Here is a 22,941-nt window from a genome sequence, read left to right on the forward strand (position 1 = left end):
GGTTTTTGATTCAATTAAAAGTGGTGCAGAGGTGGCATGTTCCACATGGCAGGTAGCGCCAGCACAGGTGTATGTGTGTGGTGTGTGTATGTGTGTGTGTGTGTGTGTGTGTGTGTGTGTGTGTGTGTGTGTGTGTGTGTGTGTGTGTGTGTGTGTGTGTGTGTGTGTGTGTGTGTGTGTGTGTGTGTGTCTTGGGGTGCTACCTTGGTACGAGAGGATGGCAGACATCTGGAGGTAGACAGGCTTGGCGCTGAGGTGCAAGATGGTACCCTGAAAAGGATCCCCCCTGCCCCCATGCCAACCTGAGCACAACAGCAGTAGGGCACAACACCACCTAGATTATCCCAGAGGCAGTGAGCATCTGGTGACACAGACTCATTTACTGTACATACACATACACTTTTACGTCTTTCTTTGGTGAGGTGCCCCAGTGACGGTGCTTATTGAAGTGATGAATGTGCTGTTTAAAATGGAAAAGGTTCTATTAGCATAGGGTACGTCCCAAATGGCTACAATACCTATTCACTACATAGTGCAATACTTTTGACTAGGGCCCTATGGGCCCAGGTCAAAAGTTTCACTATGAAAAGTGAACTACTAATATGGGGCCATTTGCCATAGATAAACAAGACCATTTACTCTGATAACAATTTGACCTGCTTAAATCAAGGACTGCTCCGTTAAGGGAAACGAAGCTACAGCAAAAGTATAATCGGTATAATTCACACAAAGTCATGATGAAACCTGGGCTTTAAGCGGCTTTGTCCGTCACCAAAGTCCCCTTAATGAATGAAAATAATGTTCAGAGCTAATGCACGGACATTCCAATCAAACAGTGAATGTTTTGAAAGGGAAAGTATATGCTGTGTATTAGGACATGTTAATGGGACCCGGAATAATTACAATAACCAGATAATTGGACAGAGCTGTTTAATTTCTCTGCCTTAATCACCTGGAGCGATTTCTCAGTGGCGGCTTTAATTCGGTCAAACTGCCAGAGCTATCTTGAGTCCATGTAGGCCACAAATTACAATGGACTGATTGCGATCTCTTTTCCAGTGATCAAACGTATTCGGAAATGAGTGAACGAGTTCTGCCTCCTCCGACTGAAGACGCTGCTGGCCTTCCATTTTAGATTAGAATGGACTAATCAGTTTATCCAAGACCATATCTTTCTTAAAGTCCGCTCTGCTCTGACAATAGAATGGCGTAAATGAACTCTGTAAGTTGCAAACTCGTCTATCTTTTCAAATGTCAACCCTAAAACCAAAAATCCTAAATTAAACCAATGAAAGAAAAGGACAGCACCTTTTTTTAATCAGCGGACTAAGACAAGGATTCAAGGGGATGTAAAGATTTTTTTTAATTTTTAAATAAAAACTTTACTCACCTCGTCCTGAAGTTGGCCGGATGAGGATGTCCATCATAAAGCGATATAAAGTCATACTCCTCCTCCACAGCGAAGGACTGAAAGACAATTTGAATTCGGTTTCCCTCCTCTGCTACAATAACCCATGTACAGTTTGCCCCATTGGGGTATCCATATGGAAAACCTGGACTTTCAATGGTGCCATTCCGTCCTTTTAATGTCCCACCACACGTATATATGAAACCTGGAGAAGAGAGAAGAAAATAACAGATTAGCTTCATTTGGAAGTGTCTTTATAAGCGATTCACAATGCAGATAACAAGCAACACACATATGGAGTCAAGGCAGTATACACTAAATGTACAAAACATAAGGACACCTGCTCTTTCCATGACATAGACTGACCAGGTGAATCCAGTTGAAAGCTATGATCCCTTATTGATGTCACTTGTTAAATCCATTTCAATCAGTGTAGATGAAGGGGAGGTGACAGGTTAAAGAAGGACTTTTAAGTCTTGAGACAATTGAGACATGGATTGTGTATGTGTGCCACTAATAGAGGGTTGAATATTGAAGTGTCTTTGAACGGGGTATGGTAGTAGGTGCCAGTGGTTTGTGTCAAGAGCTGCAACGCTGCTCGGTTTTTCACACACAACAGTTTTTCGTGTGTGTCTAGAATGGTACACCACCCAAAGGACATCCAGACAACATTGGAGTCAACATGGGCCAGCAGCTCAATAATAGGAAGGTGTTCCTAATGTTTGGTATACTCAGCGTAGTTATCATTATGCTAAAAGAGTTTGGACAAAAAGCTGACTGAATACAACACTTTACCACATAAACTACTAGACACAGATACAGTACATAGAAAACTACAACCTTTGAAGAAATGAGGTACATTATATGGCAGGGGCCTGATCAGGGGTAGTAGTATTGGGTCTAGCAGCTTGCTCTTGCTGCATACATTCTCACAGACACACAGCCACCATGTACAGCATGGGGAGAGCCAGCAGGCCTCCACAATCACTCCCAGCATGCCGTCCCTAAACTATTAGTCACAGCTAGATGCACGTCCAACACCGTGCTGTGTGCTGTGCTTTACTTTGGAGGAAGACCTTGTCTATTATTTACACATGGAGAACTTACACAAACACCACTGTGGTATCGCTGCATTGCCTAAACACTTTCTTACGGTCCTGTAGGCCTGGTTCCTCAAGGGTAGGGAATTAAAGGACCCATATGATTTCCTATTCCAGTTCTTTATGACACTGGCTAGTGTTACGCTAGTGCCGTGTCAGTGTGGCCTGGGTCAGAATAACCCTGGGTCAGAATAACCCTGGGTCAGACCATTATGGAGGCATTCTAACTGAGATTACTGCTACCCGCCCAGCCTGCCTTAATGGCAGATGCACTTTGGCCAGCCCTGTGGCAGTCATGGCATAATGGCTTCAAAATCGCTGGCCTCCAGATGGCCTACACAGACTCCATGCCACAATGTCCTGGCTGGGCCTTGGTTTTGTGTCGGCTCCATTGTCAACAAGAGCCTCCCATTCACACCGCCTTTCAATGGAGTTCAATGGAAAACACTCCATGAGAGGCTGGCATTGAGACATATAATTAGAGTAATTCTCAATAAAAACAGTGGCCGATGCTATTTGTTTAATGGTATTACATTATATACTATATTGTACACACAGATATCCCTATTGGCTGGGTCATGCTATTCAATTCATAAGGATCGCTGCTAAAGATTATGCTTCCCCGAAATAAGAAGGGACAGAATCAATTTGAACCCTGTCCAAGTCATTTTCAGAGGAACATAAATTTGCTGGCGATACAATATGTGTGTGATATGAAAGTGTTCCAGGGAGTTTCGCGGATGGCTCTGCTAGAGGTTGCATGTAAAGTAGCAGCACACGGCAATAGCAGCAGCAGTAGTGGTAGCCTTGCAGTGCATCGGTTTCTCTTGGCATTGAAGAACTAATACACTCAAGTGGTAATTTATTATCCACACTGTGAGAGGAATAGATCAGGGTGCCATCTGGAGAACTAGCTAGCTGCCATTTCACTGGCAACACTGGGGCCTGATAACTGCCCTGCCTTTCCCGCCTGTCTCCTCTTGCTAATTCTGCACCACTACCAATGAGATCACACACACAAGCACATCCGATCTCCATGTTACATCTGTGTTAATGGTTGTGAACATCGCCTACATGATGAGTGCATCCACTGGTTCCATGTGGCTAACACCGTGTAGTGTAGAGAGTATTTTCCATGCTGTTGGCTATGATACGAGCACCTCTTTGGGGAGCGCTTGTGTGCATGGGATCGTATACAGAGAGCTGTAGGACTTCCTGTTATGCTATCTGTTATCTCCACATTGTTGAATATGCAAGCCCCAGTAGTCCCATTCTTTGTAGGTTAATAGGCTCTGTCATACCATATGTAAGACAAGGGCTTGTGCTGACTACATTAGGGCGGCTGTTGCTGCGGAGGAGGAACCACATGCATGCATATGATACAACAGTGTTTCCCAACTCCAGTCCTCCAGTAACCCCAACAGCACACATTTAAGTTGTAGCCCTGGACAAAAACACCTGATTCAACTTGTCAATGGCTTGATGATTAATTGACAAGTAGAATCAGGTGAGTTTGTCTGGGACCACAACAAAAATATATACTGCGAGCTCCCGAGTGGCGCAGTGGTCTAAGGCACTGCATCGCAGTGCTAGCTGTGCCACCAGAGATTTTGGGTTCTAGCCCAGGCTCTGTCGCAGCCGGCCGCGACCGGGAGAGGCCCATGGGGCAGCGCACAATTGGCCCAGCATCGTCCGGGTTAGGGAGGGTTTGGCCGGCTGGGATATCCTTGTCTCATCACGCACTAGCACAGTGCACGCTGACCAGGTAACCAGGTGTACGGTGTTCCCTCCGACACATTGGTGCTTCCGGGTTGGATGTGCATTGTGTCAAGAAGCAGTGCGGCTTGGTTGGGTTGTGTTTCGGAGGATGCATGGCTCTCGACCTTCACCTCTCCCGAGTCCGTATGGGAGTTGCAGCGATGAGACAAGACTGTAACTACTACCAATTGGGGAGAAAAAAAAGGGGGAGAAAATAAATTAAGTAAATAAAAAATATTTTAAAAATATGTACTGCTGAGGGTACTGGAGGACAGGAGTTGGGAAACACTGTGCTAACACACCGCGCAGACATTCTCAGACTGCACACTTTACTCTTAGTACGGCACATGGGTAACTGTCTGCTGCCTGCACTTCCTGGTTTTCCCTGGTCTTGTCCGTGATTCGCTGTGAAGGGCCAATGCGCCTCACAGCTCTAATTGCACCACACACTGCCATGAGAAATTAGGGATGGGGCTGTGACAGATGAGAATATGAAGTCACAACCTGCGTCCCAAATGGTACCCTATTCCCTTATTGGTGCACAATTTCTGATCAGGACACATAGGGCTCGGGCCAAAAGAAGTGCACTATATAGGGAATAGGGTGCCATATGGCACACAGCCAGACAGACACAGACGTCCTGTAGCAACTGGTGAGTGGTTATAGGTCTGGACGCAATCAACACCCGAACGGACAGAGCAGCGTGTGGGGGGTAATGTCATATGGTCATTGAGGATTGCATGGGACTCAAACATTGGGGAAGCTAGTATTTGTTGACATGTTTTGTCATTGGAACTGTGAGCTAGCTTGAGAAGGTGAAAAGCTGCTGATGCTGGGAGAACGTCGCTATGGCAAACTGAATTACATATGACAACAGTTCAAGATTGTCACTTCGTTTGCACAGCCCTGCTTAACATTAGCAAGAGTATTTAGTTGTGCAGTAGTACAGGCATGTCATTCATTGAAAATAATATACTACGTATAGTCATGGTTTCTCATTTAATTGAGTCAATCCTGAATAGTATTATGAAATAGCCTTGCAAGAGCAGACGCTGAGAGAGAGAGGAAGTAGCATGGCCAGTTCAGTTATTGCAGTTGATTGCGTTAAGGCCCAATTGGTTAAACTAAAGCCTTCTAAGCTCATCCCTGTCTCCACTCCTTCATATTTCCACGTTAACAAGTAGATAAATGCCATGCTTCTTTTCTACGCTGCCCACACCAACTCCCAGAGAAACAGCCAGCCAGTGAACCAGCCAGCATCCATCCCCCATCTGTTTGCAGATAATAAAACACACAGCCCAGGCCCAAACCATAATGAAAAATCCACCCAATTAAAATGTACTATTTATCCTCTCCACCACTCCCCTGAAGGGAGTAATTCATGTAAGATTGAAGAGAGGAGGGCTTTTTAAGCCACCACCGACTGTGTGAACTCTACAGAGATAACTAAGACCTATGTGAGCCTGAGGTATAAATTATGAATCATCATGGTCATGAACGCCAATCAGTTTTTGGGAGGAGGTAGATTTTGAGATGTATTCTGGATATAAGGCGATGCCGTGGTTTAGTCGTGTGCCTTTTGTTAGTGTTGGCCATCTCCTTCCCTTCTCAATCTCCATGGCTAACACTGAAGGTTACTATAGTAGCTCTAAGGCACTGCCTCTATTGGAGATGAACTGTCTCTCTCTCTTTCTCTCTCTTTCTCTCCCTCCCCCATCTCTATCTCCACCATCTCTCTTTCTCTCTCTCTCTCCCATCTCACTGTCTCTTTCTCTCTCTCTGTAGGTCTCTCTCCCCCATCTCTCTCTCTCTATTAGAGCTTCTCCCTGACCGGGCCCTGGCTAGGACCTGTTTGTTCATCATAACTAGGGTACGGGTAGGGCTCGGGTATCACTAAATTTATCACTAACATTTTGAAACTGAGTTATTTGCGCATGCTCTGCTGCGCAGTACAGTCATATCTGACTAAGTTCCTAACATGGTGTCAGAAGAGCTTCAACCTCATCAAATATAAGACAGGAGACAATAATCCTTGAGTTTTGTCAGAGTTTAAAGTGACAAAAAGTAGCTAACAGCTCACTGCTCTCTCATGTCTCGTCACTGAGCAGAGCAGCCCAAGCAGAGCCGTTGCTATGGTTACTCATTGACTCAGAGCCCCCATGAGCAGAATGCATGCAGAGCGAGCTGCCTGCTCGCAGAGAGAAAGTGACAGACAGAGAAGAGCATCAAATGGATTTACTAACGTATGAAGTTATTTCTGATTTCAGGTTTCGGGCAGGGCCGGGCTTTACATTTGGCAGAAACAATCGGGCCTGGGTAGGGTAGGGCCTGAATATTGCGGTCACGGGTAGGGCTCGAGCTTAAAATGTATCCCCAACGGGGCTCTACTTTCTATTTCTCCCTCTCGATCACTCTCCCCCATCTCGCTCTCTCTCTCTCTCTCTCAGTACTGGCTATAAACTGGGAGATTCTGTTGAATCTATATTTTACTGCATCACTTGAACAATGTGCAGTGTCTCTAGCTCCCTATGGTTCTTGCCCTTCAGACCTGCACTGCCTAAATGGGTATAGCTGTGGAGCTTGGTGTGAACAGTGGGATTCCTATTCAGAGTGAGAGAGAGAGAGAGAGAGAGAGAGAGAGAGAGAGAGAGAGAGAGAGAGAGAGAGAGAGAGAGAGAGAGAGAGAGAGAGTGAAAGACAGAGATAAAGAGATAGATTTCCTATAATTTGTCATCACTGTTGAGAACAAGAGCGCTTTATATCCCATCAGTCAACTGGCAGGCGCTCCGAGTGACTGAGTGATCGTTTTAATTACGCCACAAGAGAGACAAGACAACACGGGGCGACCCCTGACCCTAATTAACCCCTAGGTAGCGACACAGGGGAAAAGCAGAGTGAACCTTCCTCTGAACCCTTGACCTTGTCTCATCAGTGGATTATCAATCAATGTGAATAAGTATGCTTTCTTAGACAAAAAAAGTACAGATTAGTTCACATGCTCAATACGGCTGTTTCATGCTACTAAGTCACCAATGAGATGATTGATTAATCTATTTATGTGCTATGTACAAGAGGTGGCGGGGGTGATGGGAAATACTGATGGGTATATGATTAACTCTTATCTAAACTGTTGATCCACAAACAGTATGGCAGCTCCCCGGGGGGACATAGAGGGGAAGGAGAGGGGTAGGGAGACAGGGATGGGGGAGGGAGGCAAAGCGGCCACCTCGCTGTGTGTTGTTGTAGGGAAAAGTGTAGAGCTTGTTTTCACCTTGGCACGCCGCCTTCCCCTCTCAGTCTCTTTCTTCCCCCTCTGTCCCCTCCCCACATTGCATCCCTCTATTCGCCACCCCAACACTTGTGTCTGCCACCTTATCATCACAACTAAAGGCTGGGCCCGTGGCCACACCTTGGGTCAGCCATTAAGAAGGAGGACGGCATCTTTCTCAATGCTGCTAAGGTTTCTGAGCTAAGGATGCCTGGCACACAGACAGTGCCATCAAGACAGAATACAAATTCACTCCCTCTAAATTTAAACCAATCAAACACTGTTGGGATGACAACAAAAAAATGACTATCATTAGACAAGCTTCACTGAAATCACACCTTCACGTTTGGCTTTTTACCCAAAGATGCACTTAAAATGGAAGATGAGTGACATTGTTTCAAATTGATTTTCAGCTTTTCGCACTGGAGCGTCCCTCCACAACACAAATCTAACTCTAGGCACTTTCCTAATATAGTGGAGTAAAACACGCTAGCTCTTCTGGGTATGGCCACTTACATCAATTTGACGGGAGGGAAAATCCTCATTGACAAGTGCGTATGATAGCAGACAAACACAGTCATGTAACATTTCAATTAAAGAGATAAGTACATCATTTTCAAATCTGTCGCAAAAAAAACATCGGTCTTTCATCCCGGTCTTAATCAAAAGACAGATTCATATTTTTCAAATAAACACATCCAGGCTCCGTCTCAAATTGCTCCCTATCGTAAACACAGTGCACTACGTTTGACAGGATCCCTAAGGGCCCTGTTTAGACTGTTACTACTACCGGGCCTGTCTAGCTAGACTGTTACTACTGGGCCTGTCTGTCTAGACTGTTATTACTACTGGGCCTGTGTCTACACTGTTGCTACTGGGCCTGTCTATCTAGACTGTTACTACTACCGGGCCTGTCTATCTAGACCGTTACTACTGGGCCTGTCTGTCTAGACTGTTACTGCTGGGCCTGTCTATCTAGACTGTTACTACTACTGGGCCTGTCTGTCTAGACTGTTACTACTACTTTGCCTGTCGATCTAGACTGTTACTACTGGACTTGTCTATCTAGACTGTTACTACTACTGGGCCTGTCTGGCTAGACTGTTACTACTACTGGGCCTGTCTGTCTAGACTGATACTACTGGGCCTGACTATCTAGACTGTTACTACTACTGGGCCTGTCTATCTAGACTGTTATGACTGGGCCTGTCTGTCTAGAATGGTACTACAACCGGGCCTGTCTGTCTAGACTGTTACTACTACTGGGCCTGTCTGTCTAGACTGTTACTACTACTGGGCCTGTCTGTCTAGAGTGTTACTACTACTGGACCTGTCTGTCTAGACTGTTACTACTGAGCCTGTCTGTCTAGACTGTTACTACTACTGGACCTGTCTGTCTAGACTGTTACTACTACTGGGCCTGTCTGTCCAGACTGTTACTACTGGGCCTGTCTGTCCAGACTGTTACTACTGGGCCTGTCTGTCCAGACTGTTACTACTACTGGACCTGTCTGTCTAGACTGTTACTACTACTGGGCCTGTCTGTCTAGACTGTTACTACTACTGGGCCTGTCTGTCTAGACTGTTACTACTACTGGGCCTGTCTGTCTAGACTGTTACTACTACTGAGCCTGTCTGTCTAGACTGTTACTACTGAGCCTGTCTGTCTAGACTGTTACTACAACGAGGCCTGTCTGTCTAGACTGTTACTACTACTGGGCCTGTCTGTCTAGACTGTTACTACTACTGGGCCTGTCTGTCTAGACTGTTACTACTACTGGGCCTGTCTGTTTAGACTGTTACTACTACTGGGCCTGTCTGTCTAGACTGTTACTACTACTGGGCCTGTCTGTCTAGACTGTTACTACTACCGGGCCTGTCTGTCTAGACTGTTACTACTACTGGGCCTGTCTTGCCTAGACTGTTACTACTGGGCCTGTCTGTCTAGAATGTTACTACTGGGACTGTCTGTCTAGACTGTTACTACTACTGGATCTGTCTGTCTAGACTGTTACTACTGGGACTGTCTGTCTAGACTGTTACTACTACTGGGCCTGTCTATCTAGACTGTTACTACTACTGGGCCTGTCTGTCTAGACTGTTACTACTACTGGGCCTGTCTGTCTAGACTGCTACTACTACTGGGCCTGTCTGTCTAGACTGTTACTACTGGGACTGTCTGTCTAGACTGTTACTACTACTGGGCCTGTCTATCTAGACTGTTACTACTGGGCCTGTCTATCTAGACTGATACTACTGGGCCTGTCTATCTAGACTGTTAGTACTACTGGGCCTGTCTGTCTAGACTGTTACTACTACTGGGCCTGTCTGTCTAGACTGTTACTACTACTGGGCTTGTCTGTCTAGGCGGTTACCACTGGGCCTGTCTATCTAGACTGTTACTACTGGGCCTGTCTGTCTGGACTGTTACTATTACTGGGCCTCTATCTAGATTGTTACTACTACTGGGCCTGTCTGTCTAGACTGTTACTACTGGGCCTCTCTGTCTAGACAGTACTACTGGGCCTGTCCATCTAGATTGTTACTACTACTGGGCCTGTCTGTCTAGACTGTTACTACTGGGACTGTCTGTCTAGACTGTTACTACTGGGCCTCTATCAAGACTGTTTCTACTACTGGGCCTGTCTGTCTAGACTGTTACTACTGGGACTGTCTGTCTAGACTGTTACTACTACTGGGCCTGTCTATCTAGACTGTTACTACTGGGCCTGTCTATCTAGACTGTTACTACTGGGCCTGTCTATCTAGACTGTTAGTACTACTGGGCCTGTCTGTCTCGACTGTTACTACTACTGGGTCTGTCTGTCTAGACTGTTACTAATACTGGGCCTGTCTGTCTAGACGGTTACTACTGGGCCTGTCTATCTAGACTGTTACTACTACTGGGCCTGTCTGTCTAGACTGTTACTACTGGGCCTGTCTATGTAGACTGTTACTACTGGGCCTGTATGTCTAGACTGTTACTACTACTGGGCCTGTCTATCTAGACTGTTACTATTGGGCTTGTCTATCTAGACTGTTACTACTACTGGGCCTGTCTTTCTAAACTGTTACTACTACTGGGCCTGTCTGTCTAGATTGTTACTACTACTGGGCCTGTCTGTCTAGACTGTTACTACTGGGCCTGTCCGTCTAGACTGTTAGTACTACTGGGCCTGTCTGTCTAGACTGTTAGTACTACTGGGCTTGTCTGTCTAGACGGTTACCACTGGGCCTGTCTATCTAGACTGTTACTACTACTGGGCCTGTCTGTCTAGACTGTTACTACTGGGCCTGTCTATCTAGACTGTTACTACTACTGGGCCTGTCTTTCTAAACTGTTACTACTACTGGGCCTGTTTGTCTAGACTGTTACTACTACTGGGCTTATCTGTCTAGACGGTTACCACTGGGCCTGTCTATCTAGACTGTTACTACTACTGGGCCTGTCTGTCTAGACTGTTACTACTGGGCCTGTCTGTCTAGACTGTTACTATTACTGGGCCTCTATCTAGATTGTTACTACTACTGGGCCTGTCTGTCTAGACTGTTACTACTGGGCCTCTCTGTCTAGACAGTACTACTGGGCCTGTCCATCTAGATTGTTACTACTACTGGGCCTGTCTGTCTAGACTGTTACTACTACTGGGCCTGTCTGTCTAGACTGTTACTACTACTGAGCCTGTCTGTCTAGACTGTTACTACTGGGCCTCTATCTAGACTGTTACTACTACTGGGCCTGACTTTCTAGACTGTTACTACTGGGCCTGTCGGTCTAGACTGTTACTACTGGGCCTGTCTGTCTAGACTGTTACTACTGGGCCTCTATCTAGACTGTTACTACTGCTGGGACTGTCTGTCTAGACTGTTACTACTACTGGGCCTGTCTATCTAGACTGTTACTACTGGGCCTCTATCTAGACGGTTACTGCTACTGGGCCTGTCTGTCTAGACTGTTACTACTGGGCCTGTCTGTCTAGACTGTTACTACTGGGCCTGTCTGTCTAGACTGTTACTACTGGGCCTCTATCTAGACTGTTACTACTACTGGGCCTGTCTATCTAGACTGTTACTACTGGGCCTGGGGGTATTCAAACCAGCAAACTTTTGGTTACTGGCCCAATACTCTAACCGCTAGGCTACCTGATTCCCTTCAACGTAATGTGTGTTCACTGTTAAACCGTAAATTGTCTATTATATCGACACTAAAACTCGCTCATCTCCTAAACACTAGGAGGGCATCCCAAATGGCACCCTATTCACTTTATAGTGGGGCTCTGGTCTAAAGTAGTGTGCTATATTGGGAATAGGGTGCCATTTGGTACAAACACCAGGAACAAGGAAACAATTAAGCACCAGATAAAGGTAGCTAGTAGCTAGCTAGTGAACACGTGGAATATTCCTGGCATGAGGTAGGATTTAATTTGGCCCAAATTAAGCGAGGGTAATGAGTGAACGGAGTCCATCCATAGCCAGAGAAATTGAGCCCAAAGGAGAAACGGAATCCATCCGTTGCCTGAGAGATTGAACCCAAAGGAGAAACGGAATCCATCTATAGTCTGAGAGATTTAGCCCAAAGGAGAAATGGAATCCATCCATAGCCTGAGAGGTTGAACATAAGGAGAAATGGAATCTATCAATAGCCTGAGAGGTTGAACATAAGGAGAAATGGAATCCATCCATAGCCTGAGAGGTTGAACATAAGGAGAAATGGAATCTATCAATAGCCTGAGAGGTTGAACATAAGGAGAAATGGAATCCATCCATAGCCTGAGAGGTTGAACATAAGGAGAAATGGAATCTATCAATAGCCTGAGAGGTTAAGAGAGACCTCACAATTGGCTCCAGTGTATTGTGTTGCCAGCCAACAGCTGATAATACAGCAGGAGAGAAGGGTTGTTCTCTATTAAGTGGCATGGTGGTAATGCGACGTTAGAGGCTGTGAACAAATGTCACCCTTTTCCCATATATAGTACACTACTTTTCACCAGGGCCCAGAGGGTTCTGGTCAAAAGTAGTGTACTATGTAGGGAATAGGCTACCATTTGGGATGTAGCCAGAGAGAGCATTCATTACCAACTCAAATTGGGACTAATGATTTGGGTGGATGAGAAATACCAGTTTTTATATCGCCATATATTATTCAAACCAAACAGAACTTGTATTATTGGGAGCTTTTCATAAAATAAATCAATAGAGAGCATGTTGGATGTGGGGAAGCTGAGCCTTGGGGACTGTTTGTGTATACCTGGATGTTGGATGTGGGGAAGCTGAGCCTTGGGGACTGTTTGTGTATACCTGGATGTTGGATGTGGGGAAGCTGAGCCTTGGGGACTGTTTGTGTATACCTGGATGTTGGATGTGGGGAAGCTGAGCCTTGGGGACTGTTTGTGTATACCTGGATGTTGGATGTGGGGAAGCTGAGCCTTGGGGACTGTTTGTGTATACCTGGATGTTGGATGTGGGGAAGCTGAGCCTTGGGGACTGTTTACGTATACCTGGATGTTGGATGTGGGGAAGCTGAGCCTTGGGGACTATTTGCGTATACCTGGATGTTGGATGTGGGGAAGCTGAGCCTTGGGGACTGTTTGCGTATACCTGGATGTTGGATGTGGGGAAGCTGAGCCTTGGGGACTGTTTTTGTATACCTGAACGTTGGATACGGGGAAGCTGAACCTTGGGGACTGTTTTTGTATACCTGAACGTTGGATGTGGGGAAGCTGAGCCTTGGGGACGGTTTGTGTACATATACCTGGATGTTGGATGTGGGGAAGCTAAGCCTTGGGGACTGATTGTCTATACCTGGATGTTGTATGTGGGGAAGCTGAGCCTTGGGGACTGTTTGTGTATACCTGGATGTTGGATGTGGGGAAGCTGAGCCTTGGGGACTGTTTGTGTATACCTGGATGTTGGATGTGGGGAAGCTGAGCCTTGGGGACTGTTTGTGTATACCTGGATGTTGGATGTGGGGAAGCTGAGCCTTGGGGACTGTTTGTGTATACCTGGATGTTGGATGTGGGGAAGCTGAGCCTTGGGGACTGTTTGTGTATACCTGGATGTTGGATGTGGGGAAGCTGAGCCTTGGGGACTGTTTGCGTATACCTGGATGTTGGATGTGGGGAAGCTGAGCCTTGGGGACTATTTGCGTATACCTGGATGTTGGATGTGGGGAAGCTGAGCCTTGGGGACTGTTTGCGTATACCTGGATGTTGGATGTGGGGAAGCTGAGCCTTGGGGACTGTTTTTGTATACCTGAACGTTGGATACGGGGAAGCTGAACCTTGGGGACTATTTGTGTATACCTGGATGTTGGATGTGGGGAAGCTGAGCCTTGGGGACGGTTTGTGTACATATACCTGGATGTTGGATGTGGGGAAGCTGAGCCTTGGGGACTGATTGTCTATACCTGGATGTTGGATGTGGGGAAGCTAAGCCTTGGGTACTGATTGTGTATACCTGGATGTTGGATGTGGAGAGGCTGAGCCTTGGGGACTGATTGTGTATACCTGGATGTTGGATGTGGGGAGGCTGAGCCTTGGGGACTGCTGCCATATACCCTCATACAGCTAAAAGGAGAGGAATACAGTGCCTTGCAAAAATATTCATCCTCCTTGGCGTTTTTCCTATTTTGTTGCATTACAACCTGTAAATGAAATTGATTATTATTTAGATTTCATGTAATGGACATACACATAATAGTCCACATTTGTGAAGTAAAAGGAAAATAATTACTTGTTTAAAAAATCTAAAAGATTCAAAATGTAAAAGTGGTTTGTGCATATGTATTCACACCCCTTTGCTATGAAGCCCCTAAATAAGATCTGGTGCAACCAATAAGTCACATCATTTGTTAAATAATGTCCACCTGTGTGCCATCTAAGTGTCACATGATATGTCACATGATCTCAGTATATATATATATATATATATATATATATATATATATATATATATATATATATATATATCAGGTCGCAATTGTAAATGAGAACTTGTTCTCAACTTGCCTACCTGGTTAAATAAAGTGAAATAAAAAAATAAATAAAAAAATATACACCTGTTCTGAAAGGCCCCAGAGCCTGCAACACCACTAAGCAAGGGGCACCACCAAGTATGGTACTTCTCCACCACAGGTCAGGGACAAAGTTGTGGAGAAGCATAGATCAGGGTTGGGTTATAAAAAATATCAGAAACTTTGAACATCCCACAGAGCACCATTAAATCCATTATTAAAAAATTGAAAAAATATGGCACCACAACAAACCTGCCAAGAGAGGGCCACCCACCATAACTCACCAGGCAAGGAGGGCATTAATCAGAGAGTCAACAAAGAGACCAAAGATAACCCTTAAGGAGTTGCAAGGCTCCACAGCGGAGATTAGAGTATCTGTCCATAGGACCACTTTAAGCTGTACACTCCACAGAGCTGGGCTTTATGGTAGAGTGACCAGAAAAAAGCCATAAGCGAACATGTTTGGTGTTCGCCAAAAGGCATGTTGGAGATTCTCCAAACATATGGATGAAGGTACTCTGGTCAGACGTGACTAAAATTGAGCTTTTGGCCATCAAGGAAAACGCTATGTCTGGCGCAAACCCAACCCCTCTCATCACTCCGAGAATACCATCCCCACAGTGAAGCATGGTGATGGCAGCATCATGCTGTGGAGATGTTTTTCATCGGCAGGAACTGGGAAACTGGTCAGAATTGAAGGAATGATGGATGATGCTAAATACAGGGAAATTCTTGAAGGAAACCTGTTTGTCTTCCAGAGATTTGAGACTGGGATGGAGGTTCACCTTCCAGCAGGACAATGACCCTAAGCATACTGCTAAAGCAACACTTGAGTGGTTTAAGGGGAATGGCCTAGTCAAAGGGAATGGCCTAGTCAAAGCCCAGACCTCAATCCCACTGAGAATCTGTGGTATGACTTAAAGATTGCGGTACACCATCGGAACCCATCAAACTTGAAGGAGCTGGAGCAGTTTTGCCTTGAAAATGGGCAAAAATCCAAGTGTCTAGATGTGTAAAGCTTATAGAGACACACCCCTAGAGACGTGCAGCTGTAATTGCAGCAAAAGGTGGCTCTACAAAGTATTGACTTGGGGGGAGGTGAATAGTTATGCACGCTGAAGTTTTCCGTTTTTTTTTCTTATTTCTTGTTTGTTTCACAAAATGTTTTATTTTGCATCTTCAAAGTGGTAGGCATGTTGTGTAAATGTTGTGGGGTGAATACTTTCGCAAGCCACTGTATACATGGCTTGGGAATGTGGAGAGTGCAGTGGCTTGTAGTGTATGTAGGGCTGGATCAGCTCTATAGTGGTAAACGTGAAGTAGCCACTATTTTTCCTCAGCAAGGAGGACTCGACATTAACCCTGCATGTCAACTCCCACCATGTAGGAAATGCACTGGTGTGACTACCTGTATTTTTGGACATAGCTGTGCTTTCAAATTCCCAAACTGAGACTGACCTAGATACAATTATAAAATGCCTTGACTGTAAAATTCATGTTATATTTCATAATTCATATAAACTCATTCCATTGGCTGACTCGGGTCGAGGGCAACACTTCCTTTTATAGCATCATCGTGGGCCAGTGTTACTGTATCTGTTTGAGGTCTGTGTCAAAAATAGGTCCTCCCTCACCACAAATGCAGAAATCTACTAAATGCTTTTCCATTTCTTTTTTACCAACTTATTTTATTTTTTTATCAGTGTGAAGGGATATAGCCCTTGTCATAAATAAATCAGCTTGATCTGCCCTTTGCAAAACACATCTCTCTCAGCGCACACACACACACACAGCCAGGAAAGGTTATGAAAGCAGGTCTGGAGTGAAACTAGAGAGAGAGGACGAGAGATAGACAGAAAGATGGAAAGATTGAGACAGAGAGTAGGAAGGCAGGAGTGGAGGACCCATGAGAGCATTTTGTTTACATGAGCAGAGAATGGACAGCGAGGAGAGTAGAGGTGGGCACAACTATCAAGATGTCACTCAAGGCTGGAGGATTCCACCAGGCCTACATACGCATGCACACACACACACCCACATACACACACATGCCTATATGCAGGAGGAGGTGATGGATTATAGCAGCAGCATAAATATGATTACTGTCACATTTCCATCTGTCTGCAGGGACCACATCAACAAACATAGGATGGAGAGGCTGGTGATGAGTATGCAACTTACCCACCACACCTGGGTATACATACCATTTAGCTAACCAACCCACCACACCTGGGTAAACATACCATTTAATTAACCAACCCACCACACCTGGGTAAACATACCATTTAATTAACCAACCCACCACACCTGGGTATACATACCATTTAGCTAACCAACCCACCACACCTGGGTATACATACCATTTAGCCAACCAACCCACCACACCTGGGTATACATACCATTTAGCTAACCAACCTACCACACCTGGGTATAAATACCATTTACACAACCAACCCAACACCTGGGTATACATACAATTTAGCTAACCAACCCACCACATGGGTATACATGCCATTTACACAACCAACCCACCACACCTGGGTATACATACCATTTACACCAGGAATGTAAGGCAAATAACAATTCTCAACAAGCTGTTGTTTGTTTTTCCTCAATGACATCGTCTCTCTCAGGATAAACCAGATGCTTTTGTGTGTGTGTGTGTGTGTGTGTGTGTGTGTGTGTGTGTGTGTGTGTGTGTGTGTGTGTGTGTGTGTGTGTGTGTGTGTGTGTGTGTGTGTGTGTGTGTCTGTGTGTGTGTGTGTGTGTGTGTGTGTGTGTTTGTCCATCATATCCCCTCAGCGGAAATGCATTTTCTTCCCTCCCCATTAGTACTGCCTGTGTCATGCTCTGTTGGGGATTCATTAAAGGGGAACTGGTTGCACATCAGCTGGTGCTGGTACTGGTGATCAATACCATGCCCTCTTCAGCCCCACTAATAACCCTGCTGAGCCCCTCCAGCTTCTGGCTGACTGGCTTCTCTTGCACTCTCATATCCTTCCTAACACTCAGTCTACCCTGATCAACTCTGTCACACCGGGGAAGGAAGTCTTCAACTCAGTCACAGCGTGGGAGGGAGGGTTACATGGAGCTGAGGGCGGATGAGGAGGATTACAGCTAATACCCTTGGTCATTAACGGTTGATGGTTGTGATCCTTGTGGTTACGGCTAAGGGAGAGCATTCTGATAATCACCCTCTTCCTCATCCTCCTCATCGTTATTACAGTTATCGCCATCAAAATAGTCTTAATCATCCTCACAATCACTCCACCATTTTCCTCCTCCTCATCCTCCTATGCATTACCTATCTGTCACTTGTCAATCCTTCCAACACCTTCACAACTAATTGTTACCATAGTGAAGGTAAAAGGGAGTCTCCTCACACAATGCGGTAACCTTTATGTATTATAAGTCCTGTTCAAAGTAATATTTTAAGCCACATTGAGAACAAGGGAAGGGAACAAGATTAAACCCTCTCCCACTCAGTGATAGCACTGTTTGTCCATGACAACCCTCCTCCTCTCTTTCTCTCTTTCTCTCTCTCTTCCTCCCTTTCTCTTTCTCTCGCTCTCTTTCTCTTGCGCTCTCCCTCCCACTTTCTTTCTCTCTCTCTCCCTCTCTCTCTCTCTCTCTCTCCCTCTTTCTCTCTCTTTCTCCCTCTCCATTTCTTCCCCCTTTCTCTCTCTCTCGCTCTTTCTCTCTCTCCCTTTCTTTCTCCCCCTTTCTCTCTCACTATCTCTCTCCCCATTTTTCTCTCCCTCTCTCTGTTTCTCTCTCCTCCTTTCTCTCTCCCCCGTTCTCTCTCCCTCTCCCTTTCTCTCTCTCTCTCTCTCCCTTTCTCTTTCTCTCTCCTCCTTTCTGTCTCTCTCTCTCTCTCCCCCTCTCTCTCATCATGTAACCTCTCCCTCTCACCCATCAGGCAGCCAGCCGAGCAGACCTTCGCTTTAACACAAGATTGCTTTCCTTTGGACGTGTCTGTCAACCTCTTGACCCTCCTCACCTCTATTTTGTTACCCTTTCCTCCCCCGCTCTCCTCGTCTGTTCTGTTATCTTCACCACAAAGCCTCTCCCTCGCTCTTGCCCCTGTCACCCCATAAGACATCCATCTGTGGCCTGTCTTCCATGCCCACTGATGAGAGAGGAGGGGATGTGGGGGAGGAGGAAAAGGAAGAGGAGGAGGAGATGGTGGGAGGAGGGGTGGAGGAGCAAGGAGGTGGAGGACGGGGGATGAGGTGGTGGGGGGAGGAAGTTGGGGTTGGAGGCGAAGGTGTAACAACTGACACAACACCTCACAGCCCAGCCTCTTGTTAACTGCTGACCCGCCCAATGCCTCCTTCTTCCAAGTACGCCCACTCTAGAGAGAGACAGAGGTATAAATGTTATATCGCCCAAGCCTAGTCACCTCCTCTGCACCATCATGTGAATGGCGATATCTGTCTGTCTGTACATTCCACCCTGTAATTTGCTCCTTTTCAAGCTGTGAGTCAGCCGATTCAAGCACTAGTAAATAATCTATATATATGGTTTGGTATTCCTACCATTCATACCATGTTCAAGGCCTGGTTAATTTCCAAATGAAAAACAATAACTCTGAGTGACCTGGGTTATGAATATACTGATTAGAATTCACTTCAGGGAAAAAAAAGTAACTCTTAAAATGTCATTCTGGGTTGAAAAATCATTACAGTCTGAGGGCTGCTGAGTTACATAATCTATTGTTTAACCCATAAGAGTCTGAGCCCTGTTCTACTGCACCGGGGCCTCCCACTTCTCTTTCTATTCTAGTTAGGACCAGTTCACACTGTTCTGTGAAGGGAGTAGTACACAGCGATGTGCCAGATCTTCAGTTTCTTCGCATGGAATTGCCTTCATTTCTCAGAACAAGAATAGACTGACGGGTTTCAGAAGGAAGGTCTTTGTTTCTGGCCATTTTGAGCCTGTAATCGAACCCACAAATGCTAATGCTCCAGATACTCAACTAGTCTAAAGAAGGCCAGTTTTATTGCTTCTTTAATCAGCACAACAGTTTTCAGCTGTACTAACATCATTGCAAAAGGGTTTTCTAATGATCAATTAGGCTTTTAAAATGATAAACTTGGATTAGCTAACACAACGTGCCATTGGAACACAGGAGTGATGGTTGCAACATAATGGGCCTCTGTACGCCTATGTAGATATTCCATAAAAAATCAGCCGTTTCCAGCTACAATAGTCATTTACAACATTAACAATGTCTACACTGTATTTCTGATCAATTTTATGTTATTTTAATTGCCAAAAAAATTGCTTTTCTTTCAAAAACAAGGACATTTCTAAGTGACCTCATTCTTTTGAACGGTAATGTACACTGCTCAAAAAAATAAAAGGAACACTTAAACAACACAATGTAACTCCAAGTCAATCACACTTCCGTGAAATCAAACTGTCCACTTAGGAAGCAACACTGATTGACAATAGATTTCACATGCTGTTGTGCAAATGGAAGAGACAACAGGTGGAAATTATAGGCAATTAGCAAGACACCCCCAATAAAGGAGTGGTTCTGCAGGTGGGGACCACAGACCACTTCTCAGTTCCTATGCTTCCTGGCTGATGTTTTGGTCACTTTTGAATGCTGGCGGTGCTTTCACTCTAGTGGTAGCATGAGACGGAGTCTACAACCCACACAAGTGGCTCAGGTAGTGCAGCTCATCCAGGATGGCACATCAATGCGAGCTGTGGCAAGAAGGTTTGCTGTGTCTGTCAGCGTAGTGTCCAGAGCATGGAGGCTCTACCAGGAGACAGGCCAGTACATCAGGAGATGTGGAGGAGGCCGTAGGAGGGCAACAACCCAGCAGCAGGACCGCTACCTCCGCCTTTGTGCAAGGAGAAGCAGGGGAAGCACTGCCAGAGCCCTGCAAAATGACCTCCGGCAGGCCACAAATGTGCATGTGTCTGCTCTAACGGTCAGAAACAGACTCCATGAGGGTGGTATGAGGGCCCAACGTCCACAGGTGGGGGTTGTGCTTACAGCCCAACACCGTGCAGGACGTTTGGCATTTGCCAGAGAACACCAAGATTGGCAAATCCGCCACTGGCGCCCTGTGCTCTTCACAGATGAAAGCAGGTTCACACTGAGCACGTGACAGACGTGACAGAGTCTGGAGACGCCGTGGAGAACATTCTGCTGCCTGCAACATCCTCCAGCATGACCGGTTTGGCGGTGGGTCAGTCATGGTGTGGGGTGGCATTTCTTTGGGGGGCTGCACAGCCCTCCATGTGCTCGCCAGAGGTAGCCTGACTGCCATTAGGTACCGAGATGAGATCCTCAGACCCCTTGTGAGACCATATGCTGGTGTGGTTGGCCCTGGGTTCCTCCTAATGCAAGACAATGCTAGACCTCATGTGGCTGGAGTGTGTCAGCAGTACCTGCAAGAAGAAGGCATTGATGCTATGGACTGGCCCGCCCGTTCCCCAGACCTGAATCCAATTGAGCACATCTGGGACATCATGTCTCCCTCCATCCACCAACGCCACGTTGCACCACAGACTGTACAGGAGTTGGCGGATGCTTTAGTCCAGGTCTGGGAGGAGATCCCTCAGGAGACCATCCGCCACCTCATCAGGAGCATGCCCAGGCGTTATAGGGAGGTCATACAGGCACGTGGAGGCCACACACACTACTGAGCCTCATTTTGACTTGTTTTAAGGACATTACAAAGTTGGATCAGCCTGTAGTGTGGTTTTCCACTTTAATTTTGAGTGTGACTCCAAATCCAGACCTCCATGGGTTGATAAATTGGATTTCCATTGATTATTTTTGTGTGATTTTGTTGTCAGCACATTCAACTATGTAAAGAAAAAAGTATTTAATAAGATTATTTCTTTCATTCAGATCTAGGATGTGTTGTTTAAGTGTTCCCTTTATTTTTTTATATGTGTATATATGTGTATGTATATATATATATATATATATATATATATATATATATATATATATATATATATGTAAACCCTTATTTTTTGCACTATGTCTCTATAAATAATTCCATACATTTTTTGAACTGGTACAGGGGGACCTTCAGACAAGTCTTGCTCTAGTCCTGTGGGCGTCCTAGAGCAAAAACGACATGTACTGTATGTGTTTGTGAGAGTCTCACCTTTGCACAGAGGGTTCCCATTAGTGTCATATTAGTGTGTACCGAAACCGTTTGGATGCTACATGCAATTCTGTGAGAAGCCTTATTTTCAGGATGTCTCATGGTGTCTCATGGTCTGACAAACATGATCTAGCTCTGTGACCTTTCACGGCAAATGTGGAAGTTCTACATAGGCAGATGTGGTGGATTGAGACGCATCCAATGCAAAAAAACAGATATCTCTATCTTAAGCTGACGGATTCTCATGGGGATTGCTTTATTATGCTAATTCGATTTCCACGGGAGTGCGGACATCGAACTTTGGGGAGTTCTTCAGGCTAGGGTCTATTTTTCTCCACTTCCTGTCTGACTGACATGCCCAAAGTAAACTGCCTGTTACTCAGGCCCAGAAGCCAGGATATGCATATAATTGGTACCATTGGATAGAAAACACTTTGAAGTTTGTAGATATGTTAAAATAATGTATGAGATATAACACAATTGATATGGTAGGAGAAGATCCAAAGAAAAAACAACCATCATTTTATTTTGAGAGCCCATGCTCTTTCAATGGAAAGCTATGGTTCCTATGCAATTCCAGCTCCCATATTGCAATTCCTATGGCTTCCATTAGATGTCAACAGTCTTTGTTCAAGGTTTCAGGCTTGTTTCTTCCCAGACGAGTAAGAATTTTGAGTTTTGGTACTGGGAGTCAGAGTTGGAAATCAGTCTGTGTGCATGCAACGAAGAGGACTTTTCTTTTGAACATACTTTTGAACATACTTCTTTCCGTATGAAATATTGTAGTTTAATTACATTTTAGGGGACCTGCGGATTAATTAGAAATGTATTTTAACTTGTTTTTCAAAGTTTAGCGGTAGTTTTTTGTATTCCTTTCTCTGCATGTTGAACGAGTGGATTACTCAAATTGATGGCGCCAACTAAACAGACTTTTGGGATATAAAGAAGGATTTTATCTAACAAAACAACCATGCATGTTGTAGCTGGGACCCTTGGGATTGCAAATCAGAGGAAGATTTTCAAAAAGTAAGTGAATATTTAATCGCTATTTGTGATTTTACGAAGCCTGTGCTGGTTAAAAACTATTTTGATGTGGGGCGCCGTCCTCAAACAATCGCATGGCATGCTTTCGCTGTAAAGCCTATTGTAAATCGGACAATGCAGTTAGATGAACAAGAATTTAAGCTTTTAACCGGTATAAGACACTTGTATGTACCTAGATCTTTAATATCCATAATATTTATGATTATTTATAT

At 45.2% G+C, this 22,941-nt stretch overlaps 1 protein-coding gene across 1 annotated transcript in view; it reads right to left on the minus strand.

The window, feature by feature from the left end:
- LOC115175584 (CUB and sushi domain-containing protein 3) overlaps positions 1-22,941 on the minus strand; it is a 670,680-nt gene that overhangs the window by 589,193 nt on the left and 58,546 nt on the right. The window contains exon 2 of the mRNA XM_029734929.1: positions 1,391-1,613. Within this exon, the coding sequence (XP_029590789.1) occupies positions 1,391-1,613 (223 nt within the window). The remainder of the gene's footprint in view (positions 1-1,390; positions 1,614-22,941) is intronic.

Source organism: Salmo trutta, chromosome 36, assembly GCF_901001165.1.
Source record: "Salmo trutta chromosome 36, fSalTru1.1, whole genome shotgun sequence".
In the NCBI taxonomy this organism is placed as follows: Eukaryota; Metazoa; Chordata; class Actinopteri; order Salmoniformes; family Salmonidae; genus Salmo; species Salmo trutta.